The sequence below is a fragment of the Larimichthys crocea genome, chromosome XV, assembly GCF_000972845.2.
Source record: "Larimichthys crocea isolate SSNF chromosome XV, L_crocea_2.0, whole genome shotgun sequence".
In the NCBI taxonomy this organism is placed as follows: Eukaryota; Metazoa; Chordata; class Actinopteri; family Sciaenidae; genus Larimichthys; species Larimichthys crocea.
Genome location: NC_040025.1, coordinates 14,622,442 through 14,635,363, shown reverse-complemented (window position 1 = coordinate 14,635,363; position 12,922 = coordinate 14,622,442). Strand labels below are relative to the sequence as shown.

At 38.6% G+C, this 12,922-nt stretch overlaps 1 protein-coding gene across 2 annotated transcripts in view; it reads left to right on the top strand.

Annotated features, from left to right (window-relative positions):
* cacna2d3a (calcium channel, voltage-dependent, alpha 2/delta subunit 3a) overlaps positions 1-12,922 on the top strand; it is a 108,168-nt gene that overhangs the window by 39,126 nt on the left and 56,120 nt on the right. For both annotated transcript variants that reach the window (XM_027288836.1, XM_027288835.1), the window contains exons 5-7: positions 6,681-6,843; positions 10,869-11,000; positions 12,142-12,353. In XM_027288836.1, coding sequence (XP_027144637.1) covers positions 6,681-6,843; positions 10,869-11,000; positions 12,142-12,353 — 507 coding nt within the window. The remainder of the gene's footprint in view (positions 1-6,680; positions 6,844-10,868; positions 11,001-12,141; positions 12,354-12,922) is intronic.

Sequence of the window (12,922 nt, the reverse complement as noted above, 5' to 3'; positions counted from 1 at the left end):
AGATGAAACTCCTTACTTTATGCTTTTAATATAATATGAACAAGTGTGTCTTTTTGACGGACACATTTTTGCCACTATAATTTAATCATTTTAAAATATTACACAAATGCTTAAAAAGAAGGATACAATAAATGAGTTACACTCCAGCAACTAAAACTAATAACATTGCTAAAAGCCACTCAACTCAATAATTGTGGGGAAATAGCAGTGCCAAGTGTGTGCCTCACTGTATAATATCTTCCTGCTCTAAGTCTCACTCAGCATTTACAAAATGTTTCTGTCAAGTCTGTAGAAAACATTGTGCATGTCCACGGAAATATATAGATATATAACTGTAAATTATTTTAATGAATACAAGAAAACTATTAGTGGAAAGCCTGATAAATAAATACAAATGATTAAAAAACCTAATGAGATTAGACCGTAATTGTTATTTTGTGATTATCTGATGTCTTTCAATTTGTGAATTGCTTCACTTAAATAAGTAAAAGAAAACTTTTACTAGCTTTTGTAGATTGAATTATGTGATTTCTCTTAGCCCATAAGAGGCGTTTGTTTATTTTATTTCTGCAGCGCGAGAAGGAGCAAACATACAGCTGATGCACGAGTATGACAGCAAAGTGGGAAAGGATACTGTAGTGTTATATATATATATATATAGTTGGATCTGCAGTGTAAGGTACTGTGCTGGAATGCAATGTTTTGTTTATTGTTATTTCTGAAAAACATTTTTATATTTTGATCTGAAATTAGCAAATGTTGGCATTTTTACTTGAAAACTGAAATGGTCAATCAGATCATCAATCAATCATCAAAGAAGAGATGAAGGAAAATGTATAAATACTTATGAGCTTCTTTTGTGAATTCTGCTTTTTTTTTAAATACTTCTATGTAATTACTGTGTGAATTGAAATTTCTTCATGTTTTTTCACTCTTCTTCACTTACTTACAGACTTTAAAAAAAAGAAAAAAATAGGACTGCAGGGCACAAACAATCAGAATTGAAAGACAGCAGAGAACTGATGATACGATAATGAATTCTAATTTATAATAAATTAATCTGCTTAGTGTATTGTGCTAACTTGATAGATATAACATCTTAATCTTAGATCTATCCATTCTTTAAGCTTTGAAACAGGAAACTGAATTTGCTTCACTGTTTATCTCCAGTAACCCCTTGTCATCCTCTCCCTCTCTCTTTGTACCACACTGAGTGGGTGCTGGTAGAACATGTGCAATCTCTCCGCGTAATGCACTGTAGCGTTAAAGATCAGGTTGTTAACACCATGATCGGGGACTGCATTAGTGGCACTGGGCTCTCCTTCACTGTAATGCTGGAATGGCATAATTGACTTACTCAACACATACACCCACACTTGGACACACATTTCCACACTAACTGTACACACACAGCCTCAGTTGATGTTCGGGAGCATGCACAGATCCACACGCATACACATACCCATTTTGCTGCGGCCTCCATTCACACCCACGCTCACTCCCACACTAGTGAAACTCAAAAGCTGATGGGCGCAATTTTAATCAAAATTAAAGCCCACATGCTGTGAATTTAAATAAGTCTATTAACAAACTCATTAACTGTTGTTTGTTTAACTTTTTTTTTTACTTGACTTTATACTCTCTTTCAGTACTCTCACTTTTAACAGCAAATGCCTGTGGTGACATTGTCTTTTATCTTACAGAGGGGTATAAAGCCAGACATCTGTGCAGTCTCAACTGTTTCTATGAATCGAGTCTTTAGTAACTGTTGTTTTCTGTCTTGGATCCTGAGTTAGTAACTCCCACTATAAAAATGTATACTTTATGGGTGAGTGTGTCCATATGTGTCTGCCCAATAACTGTATGTGCATGTACAGTTTCAGCAACAGCAACAGTTTCTAGAAATTTAAGAATTCTATTGCATAGACAGAGAAAAAATGAAGCTCAGTTAGTGAGATGGGAGAGACAAACAGATAAAAAAAGTGGACCAGACAGAGATAACCTGGCTATCGCAACAATGGTCTCACAGATACTGTCGATAGTAGCCAAACTTGCCAATGAGAACTGTATGTATAAGAGAGCACATTTAAGATGAATACTGCGATGAGACAGTGTAGCGAGGAGCTTGATGAGAATTGCATACAGCGAGGGAACAATGGGTAGAAGGAAACAGGCTGAGCCAGAAAAAGAAAAGGGATAAATCAGGTCGGGAGGGAGAGACCGAGTAAGTGAGAGTGTGAATGATAGAACAGCTACTAACAAGACAATGGCAGAAAGAGAACAGAGAGAAGACGTAATGGGGTCTGGTCAGCTGCAGGTGTGTGAGTGTGTGTGTGTTTGTGTAAACTAAGCTCCAATTTTTTTAAGTACCCTCATTTTGGCTTCAGCCACTCAAGATTTTAGTTTGAGGTCAAATTTTAGTTCTCTGTGAAGTATTTGTCATTTGCTTTATGAGTCCCCTTGCACAGACTGTTATTGCGTTTGCCAACAAACAAGTCAGACAACATCGGATGCATGACTCATGAAAAAGTCTTTTTACAGATCCTTATAGCTCCATGTAGTGTTCTCACTCAGAGTGTAGCAACTCTGTTTCAACACCAAGTTAAACCGAGTCCAATGAAAACCTGAGTCGTGGTGGAGTTGACCGTTTACTCAGCAGTCTTCAATGACATTTGGTGAAAACTGTAAATACAACAAATATTGCACTTTCAATAACATAAAACGTGAATTAGCATAGTTACAGGCACAATGAATGACTGTATTCATCATCAGCAGAACGTTTTTAAATGTGTAAATAACATAGACAAAATGTCCCCTTTTACTAACAAATAAAATATATATATTCTAGCAGCTATCGCTATTTATTGTTTTTAACATTTCTCAGCGGATGGCTAGGATAGCTTCAGAGCATGTCTGCCTCGCAAGGAGAAAAGAACTAACACACTTGACCTGTCAGGAAGTGATATCAGCGGTGACGCAACTGTTAAAAATAAAATCTTCTAAATAAACTTTTTAACCCTTTTGCTCTTATTATTTGACTACAACACGTAAGAATGACTTGTCTTAAAGCACACATTACAATGAACAACAGAAATGCAACACACTCCATTTTGCTCATCATGCCATTTACAGGGAGCTTGTTCAATGAATGAACCATCACAGATGATTTCAATCATTTGAAAAGAATGTTTTTTTTTTAATGTACCAAAAAAACAGTGAGTTAAATATTAAAGCTAATTGAGCAATCATAAATATCAGAACAAGAAAATAAAGGGCACAGTTTCAGGTGAAAGTATTGTTCAGAGAATCATTATTTGCATTTGTGTTTTAAATGAATATCTTGGAACTGGAGAACAACATACTCAAAGTGACCTGGAGAGGTTGCAAGGGTGATAATCAGGTGTAATTAAGGCTGTCTGTGGACACTATGGCCCTGTTTTGGCAGGAAATAAAGACATGGTTGCCAGAGGAAGAGAGGTCAGCTGCATAGCAGGGACGAGATCGGTGAATTGGACACGTAAGCAGTTCTCTGCATTAAGAAACTCTGCCAGAGTTTTCCACTGCCTGAAGGTCATGAATCCTGCAACCTCACCCGAGTTTTATGTCAGGGGACAGTCTCTCATGTCAGTGGCAACAGTTTTCTGATCACAGTTCAAACGCAGACAAGACCTCAAGGTACTTATTTAATATATAATATAATAATATAACAAAAATTGCATAACAATAATTGCATATATAACAAAAATTGCATCTGATATTAGGCTCAGTGAAACAAAGCTGTGAACACAACACATATTATCCTCTTTAAAGCTGATATAGCCAACATTTAGTTGTCTTTTTCCACATTCAGCTGATAGAGTAATTTTAGCATTCAATTCCCTTTTAGCGCTCGGAAATATCTTGCTCTTTAGTGGCTAAATACTTTAATACATTCACCAATTCATTAGCTAGTCGTTAACTTTGGTGTTTGGAACTGGACTCATAGCTCAAGTTTTTTTTTTTAGGGTTAATTCCGATAAATATTACCTTTTCACATACAAGTACTCATATAATCTGTTGTTGATATCAAAATATTGATTATAGCTACATTAATGTAACCAAATATGTCACGTACACAGCTGATACAGCTGTTTGATCATTTTTCTTGGCTCTTCATATTCTCTTGTTCCCGGTACTGCCCTTTCCTTTTGTCCAGTTCTGTCATATCCAGTTACATTTTTACGTTTCCTATTCTGTCCTGTCTTATTGTATTGTATCATATTATATAATCCTTGCATGTCCTCTTATGCTATTGTCCTGTCCTGTGACTGTCATCTATCCTTTGTCCTTTCTTCTCCTCTGTCTTCTTGCTTTCATGTGCTTACCTCTTTTGTCTGTACTGTACTGTAATGCTTTTATGTTGATGTTTTTTTTCCCATTTTGTTGCTTTCTGTTTGTTGTTTTTTTACCCTAAATACAATTACCCTTATACAATTATTATTAATATAATCCTTATCAAAAGTTAGCCTGTAGTAAAGTAGCCATTTTTAAAGTTTCCTCTCACTTACTTGGTTGTTAATCTTTCTGTCTATCCTCAAAAGCTCAAGGTTGAATGTTTTCTCCAAAGCAACATAGCAAAACTCAAATAAAAAAGTCCTTGTCAAAGTCAACTCATTTGGATTCTGTTCACTCAGTTTTGCTGGAGAAAAGCATAGGTACTTTATTGACTGTTGAAAATGGCTGGTATCCGAAACATTGTAAAGGTCAATGTACATCAGATTTTCACAACTGGTGGGTCAAGACCCAAAAGCGAGTTGCATACTAATGTCATGTACTGAGCTAAATGCTGATGCTGAAGAAACCTGTGCCCTATACTGACTGCCATTGTCCGGAAGGTTGGCATGTGTTTGTCTTTTGACTCTCACTACCCTTTGGCCTTCCCAGCTCGCTCATTTTTACAATACAGTATATTGTTTCTTTGTCACTTCTCGCACAGAAAGTAAGAGTATATTCCTTTTGAAAAACACATTGTAGGTTTTGTGTACACACAGTTGTTGAGAGAGCAAGGTGAAAGAGAAGAGGGGAAATATTGGCAGAAATATGCAACACTGTGCTCACCTTGAAATGACAGTGTTCCCCTTGATAAAAGGCTAATAAGCCTAATCAGGGCTGATTAATTACACCGATAGGCATTGCGTTTGCCAGCCTAATTGATGGCTTTATCTGTGTTTTGCACGAGGCTGAGGAGATGATGGTGTTCCCTTCAGGAGGAACTGGGAAGACTTAGCCCAAATGAAGGTTACTGGTCGCTTGAATAGAGAGGGTGGTGGGATTAGTTAGACATATAGAAGAAACCATCTACCCAGGTGAATGGTAGCACAATAAAGAATGGCTGGTGTCAGGATTTGGTGATGAATAGATAAGGTACAGTGACTTTTGAATGTGTACTCTATGCAGTTTTCTGTGCCCACGATTCAGCCTTTACTTGGACTTCAATCAATGTGGCCTTAAGCCATGCAATCACCCCTTTCACCGCAAGGGATTGAATGGCTGCTGCAGCCATTGCAACTGACAGTAAGAACAGTAAAATATACTTTTATTTAAGCAGCAATTGCTTGAGAACAGCAGGTGCCTGCCTATCTCAACGTTGTGGTGTCCAGGGTCGAAGAGACCTAATGTTGTCTTCCTACACATACAGTAATAGATAGCTTGCCATTGATGTTTCATTAAGATAAACAGATAACAGTGTCTCCAGAATAGAAATCGCTGACGGTGACAGTAACCTGGTAAAACATTCTCTACTAATTCTGGGTCTATAGCATTTGTTGTCTTATCTGTAGTTTAAAGTCTGAGCACCAGCATGAGTCCGGGAGAATGTGAGACCAACTCATGCCCTTCTGATGTACTTTGAGTGTCTCTAATTCTCTTTGGCCAAGCGTCAATAATCTTTACAGCATAAGACATCAGAGGCTCCTGAATGCTTTCTTCCCTCCTGACATCACCGTTGACCTTTGACTTCAGCAATTTCTCTACAACATTCATGACTAAACTGAAAAAAGATTTGCAGATAAAAAGATAGATGAAACGTCTTGAAATGTCATAATAGCTCAAATTTACATACTGTTAAGTACGCACGTGTAGTTCATTTCATGTAAACATACACGCCTTTTGGTTTTTATTCTAAAATGTCACATTTCCATTTTACTCATATGAGTATCTTCATCTCTTTGTTGTCGCTGGTTCTGCATCAGCTTTGCAGGCTGTGCCTCTGTGTGGTTACTCAGACTTTAGAGCCTTTGGGATGCAGGCAGCCATGTGCTCTATATTTATCTAGCTCTATGATTTATTAATAGTCTCCCCAGTATGCACAGTACTAAAAATACAGTAGAAGCAGAGCATCACATGAAGAATCTAGCTAGGAAGGGAGTGTTAGAGCTTGAGGAAAGATTTGTCAACTCAGCAGCTTTCCACTGTAACAACATGCACGTCAGGGATGATCCAGGGCTTCAGGTTACCTCAGTTCTCAATCTACTCCTGACTCAGCACTTGAGTGACCCAGTCATTCTATTTCGCGATAACACAATTCAGCAAGTGGAACATATTGACACTGAGAAACATGATTCTGAATGAAGAATACAGATTTAATTGTATGTGGAATCTCATCGCTCACTCTCGTTCTGTCTTCTCTTCGTCTCTTTCAGTATGAATACTTCAATGCAGTGTTGATCAATGAGGTGGACGAGGTGGGTAACAGCGTAGAGTTGGGAGGAGAATTCATCCTGCAACCCAATGATCACTTCAACAACCTGTCAGTCAACCTCAGTCTCAGTGTGGTCCAGGTGCCCACCAACATGTACAACAAAGGTATGTTCATCTGTAATTTCTGATAACTGTGCACCATCATCAAAAAATGTCTACACATCTTAGCCTCTCAGGAACTGATATGTTGCTGAATTGCATGAATTTGCATTTGCACATAGGGAACCCAGATCTAAGAATGAACATCAGTCCAGTCAGTGTGCCATGGGTGTCTTTTCAGGAGCAGGACTTGAGTTCATTAACTGTAACTCTTTGGATCATCCCTGCCACACACTGACTTAATTAACAGTTAAATAATCAGACATTCTGCTAATTTACCATCCATTCAAGTCCAACCAATGAAGTCACGGACTTGTATGCTCAGTGGACAGAGTGAATGTCATGTCGACTTAACCCAGCTACCAGAGGCAAAGAAATTATATGGAGAGAGAGAGTAAAGGAAGAGAAAGTAAATGAGAAAGAAAGTAGGTTAAGTCAGACTGATGGAAGGTCTGAGCAACAGATTAATTACCGCTAGGTGGAAAAAAGAAAAAAAGCAAGTGAAAGTGGCAGGAGGGAGAGAATGAAATGGAAAGAAATTGAATGAAAGAGCTAGGAGAGTGAGGCTGGCAGAGCGATACAGGGAGAGGGAGAGTAATTTTGATTTAATTCACAGGCAAATGTGTGGAACTGCAAACACACACACCCACAGCTTTAGGAGGTTTAGATCTGCAGGCTTTGTTCACTGGTAGTGATAACGTGGATGTATTGGGACTGCAGGGAGCTCATTGGTGGGCCAAGTTCTGCAAAATGATTCTGAAAAGGCTTGGCTTCGGGGAAAGAAATCGTTTGTGAACGATTCTTTAAAACTTTTGGAAACATTTTTAAAATGCTAACCTTTAGAGTGAATTTGTAAATCTGTATTTCTATTATTACTATATTATTAGTATCGTGACAAAATAATCTTAATGTCTCTCTTATGTTTGCTCAAGCACTGACATGTTTTAAATGTTATAAATCCCCTGCTTTCAACCAAGAAATTAGCAGGTGTTCAGACTCAAAATAGCACTGTGCTAAATACAACACAAGAGCCACCATTTGTGTGGGGAAATATGATCCAGGAAGTCCCGTTTTAGCAACACATCCACTGATTTAAAACCTTATCAGATGCCAAAACACTGCACACTGACTTATAATAATACAATCAAGTTATATAAAGTTATGTTGTGGTACCAAGTTACAGAGAAATTTCCCTTTAATCTGAGTCTGCATGTATCTGATTGACGTCATTGTAATAAAGGAAGAGGCTCTAAATATGGCTGTACCTTCCACGTGCATCATAGCAGGTCACTGTCCTCTGAACGTTTTCTTTTTTTTTTTATGGTGCTGAAGAGCTGGCTGTAGTGTTTGTGCACTTCATAGCTGTTTTTGTGGCAGGAATGATGAATTAGAGGTTAAGTCCATGATAGCAGAGAGCTGCATGCTCCTGGAGATTAATCACAGGAGGAACACACCACATCAGACATCCATCTTCCAAACTCACATCGCAAACAAAACACAGCCCACACCATCATACTTCATGAGGGTGCAATGACAGGAACATGTACCATGGATGCAGTGAACGCGTTTACACTTAACAGCAGGTCGATACACTTTAATGTCCATAGACTTCTCTTTATACTCATGTTCACATTGACGTGTCCACATGTGCTCGTACACACATCTATCCTTTCTCACTTATGTCCTGTTCCTAACTCATGCTTCTCCACTCGCTCCTGTTAAAACCCTCCTCCCTAATCATCATAAGTAACCTAATAAAGTGAAGTTGAATGGGGCAGCAGTAAACCTACATATTTTTAATCTATGTACACGTGCATGTGAATATTTCGAATCATGGGAGCCTCTTTGATCAGATTGAATTAAGGAGTGCATTAGTTGAGGTGAATTTAAATGACAGCTTAGGGGGAAAGTAGAGCCCGTTCTCTCTCTCTCTCATCATTACGAGTTCAGATTGTAATAGACACTCAAACTGCACCAGAAGTGACTGTATTGTTGTGTAAATGGAGTCTGGATCAAATCCAGCCTCCTCTCCACTCCACTTCGTAGAGGTGGATGGGTGTTTACTATCAAGAGAGGGCTTTAGTGTGCTAGCTTCCAGAAGACTAATTCAATCATGGCTTATTGGCATGACTGTTGACAGCAGAACAATGTTGCCAGCATCGGAGATAATGGAAAATCTGTTATCTACATGTCTTTCTCTCTGTCCATTAGTTACTTGTCTGTCTGGCTGTCTCCTAGTAATATCTGCTTGCAGTTTTGTCTGTCTTCCTGGATTTCCTTTCTTTCTCTCTCTCTAAAGGCTTTTGTCTGTGTGTCTTACTGTATGATTTTGTCTGTCTGTCTGTTCATCCTTTTCCACTTCCATCTTACCTGCCTTTGAACCAAGCAGCCTTCTGATACTAAGCAGCTGTGATAGGCTCAGGTGTCTGGTCACTAGGCACAGTTACATTCATGGTTTTCTCAGCCTTTAAATTGAAAAGAATCTCCAATAATTGAATATGTCCCACCATATACCACAATTAGTTTGGACAGGCAAAAGCTATATTCGTAGTGTGTAGACTCACATGAGCATACATGCAGACACACAGTAATACTGACCTACAAAGGCACAGAGCAGTCTAAGAAACAGTGAAGTTGAAGCAACTGTATAATTTATGCAAAGGCTGTAATAACTTCATTTTCTTGGCAGATTTTTTACCTCCAAAATGATTGCCATAGAACTTACATAATAATAATGCTTAAGAAATGCAAAAGCATACTGCAGTTTGCTAGCAAAATGTGTTCTTCCAGCTTTCTAGTTCATTTTAATAATGTGTTTTAAAATCATAGCTTATAGGAATAAAATATAGTATCTCTGTTACACTAGGTGTATGTCTGTCTGTCTATCAATATGTATTACTATGTTATATATCTATGTCAACCAATATAATAAATGAATTACCAATTAAATGCATTAAAATATATGATTTAAAAGTAGCTCATTGTTAACCGAACCAGCAGCTACTAAACTATTAGTTGTGCACAGGCAGAGATCCTTTATCTGACTGAGGTTTGTACAAGTGAGAATGTACGACTCTGATCGTGGCTCTGAAGTTTGAGTAACCTAGCTGTGCTGTGTATCGCTGTCTGTGGTGCTGAAGTAGCAGCAGTAGTAGTATCTACATGTTAGCTACCTAAGTAGACTACATACTGTCTAGTTGTGGTCTTGACTCAGTCTCTCTTTGCCTTGGTCTTGTTCTTGACTTGGTCTCGACCCCCTAAAGTCCCGGTCTTGACTCAGTCTTGATACACTCTATTCTTGGTCTTGCTTTCTGTGGTCTTGACGACAACACTGACTCATATTACTGAGTCACAGTGCAGTTGCTGTAGCCAGAATGCAGAAACTGCATTCGAGCTAGAGAAAGAGCTTGAAACTATCTAGAGCAGAGGTGTCCAAACTTTTTTAAAAGAGTGCCAGATTTCACAATGTGAAGATGCCCGGGGCCAACACTAACATTTAATAAATGAAAAAATACCAATAAAAGTTACATAGAAATGCACTTTTCATTTTTTTTAACAAAGAATAAAGAATAAATTGTATGAAATACGTTCAACTTGCATAAGGTGTTATGTTCATTCTAAACAGGACTTATTATGAGTAATGCAATGTTAACATTTCAGTTTAAAGTAATATTTTGTGTCACATCTACAAATATGTAACACCAGCAGTTATGTCCTTAAAGTTCAAATGCTGTGTTATGTCAACCAAAAAAGCCAAATCCTAGCAGGCCATAAATAATATGTACTTTACCTGATCTAGTGATTTAACAGAAATTACATGTTTTCCACTTTTCCACTTCTCCCTGTGCAATGAAGAGGTCCTGATAGTGCTCTGTGGATGTGCAGTGTATGATACAATATGAGTGTTTGAGCTGGCACTTCAGAATGCTTGTTCCAAACTCCTGGACTGTAAAGCAAAGTTAACCTTTTTTTTTTTCCTCGCCGCTCCATACTTATCTTTGTCTCTCTTTGTTTTGCCCTTCAAACCATAGACTCTGCGATTGTCAACGGAGTGTACTGGTCCGAGGCCTTGAATAAAGTGTTTGTGGATAACTTTGAGAGAGACCCATCACTCATATGGCAATACTTTGGCAGTGCCAAAGGCTTTTTCAGGCAGTACCCAGGTAAGTGTGTGGTTGTTTGTGAGGGTGGATGTGTATTTGGTTGTGTGTAGGTGTGCGTACGTGTGTGTGTTTGTAATTAAGTTGCTGTCTCCCTAAAGCAGAACGAGGGGTATGTGGGAATCTTCAGTGACTGACAGCTAGAGACTGGAGGCTAACAGGGTGAGAGTGAAGAGGCGGGGGGAGAGTAGATAGAAGACGGGAGAGGGGGGTAAAGAGAGACAAGTGAGAGAGTCTGTGGAGATTAGTGAGTGGGTGAAGAAGATGGGTAATATTAATATTTTCAGGTGAAGTGGAATGAATAATAAGTAGCATAATTAAGAAAAGTAACTTACTGAATGGAATTGATGAATATATATCCTATGAGGTACATAATATGAGGACATCTTCTTTCTTCTTCTTCTTTATCTCTTCTTTTCTTTCCTATTTTTATCTTTTGACCTCTTGAACTTGCATACAAGTATTTTAATGATGCCTTTTGAATATCACGCTTCAACCCAGTCTATATCTGATATATACTCGATATTCTTCGCAGCTCTGACTATCAAAAGGCCTCCTTCACTGTCCATTGTTATTTTTATGACCTGAAAGCCTCCAAAGTCATTACTGCAACTAAGTTTATTCTATTCTGGTCTGTAACATTCACCAGAATTAGAATTAGAAAAAAAAACTGTTCCTACAAAAACAGTGTGTTCTGTGGATTATTCAGTTCAATTTTCACATGGGAATAGTTTCGAGAAAGGGATGTTGCCGTTGAATCTTTCTGTGCTCTGAGGACTACCTTCACTTTTACTGTACTAGGGTGGCAGCAGAAATCTCAAATCTCTATGTGCATGGCCAGATAGCACTAGAAACGAGAAAAATGTAATTCAGGTGAACTGAGTCTCTAAAAATAGCATAGTTGGAGGCAGAGGAAGTTTTCAAAAGCAGATGATGAATGTTTTAGAGAAATTCTGTTGTGACAGAAAAAGCAGTGTGCTTTGGCAGCAAGCCTTCAGGGCTTGAAGAACAGATTTCCTGGCCCCCTTTTTCCTCTTTCAGCCAAAGTAACAGTTTGTTTTCCTTTCACAAAATTTATGCAGCTCTAGCACTATTGCAGTATCTTGTTTGTATTTGACTCGGATGCTGACTCTCTGTCTTCAAGGGATCAAGTGGAAACCAGATGAACACGGAGTCATAGCTTTTGACTGTCGTAACCGGAAATGGTACATCCAGGCTGCCACCTCTCCGAAGGACGTGGTCATCCTGGTGGATGTCAGTGGCAGTATGAAAGGCCTCAGGCTGACCATCGCCAGGCAGACTGTCTCCTCCATATTGGACACTCTTGGAGATGATGACTTTTTTAACATCATTGCTGTAAGTCCAAACAAATGTTCATATAACTGTGAAGAGGGTACATAAACTACTTAGCCTCTGTTTTTTTTAGACACACACACACACACACACACACACACACACACACACACACTAACACACAGGCCCAGATCCCTGCGTCCTTAGATCAGAGGAAATGCCGGAACGAATCAGCTTTCTCTCCTGTCACGCTCACAACCAATTAGCAGTCAGCTGAATGAAGATTTGAATTGCAAAAGAGACAGTTCTGATTGGATCCCGCCTCGGGCACCCCACCACTGTTATCGCATCTCAGGCTGATGAAGTGTGTATGTGTGTGTACGTGACCATGCACTTGCACATGTGTGTGTCTGATGCCATTTCACATCAAAACGTTGCTAGTCACTTTGCCAGCCTCCATCCTTTTTCTCTACAGAACAAAGGCTTCATTATCATTTGATATCCTAATCATCTTATTTTGAAAATTATTCTTTTGAAAAATAAAGAAAAGGAGGATTTGGACAATCAGGTGAAAACATATTGCTTTACCCAATGTGTCATTTTGACTCATCTGTTTATTCTTTCTTCTTTTA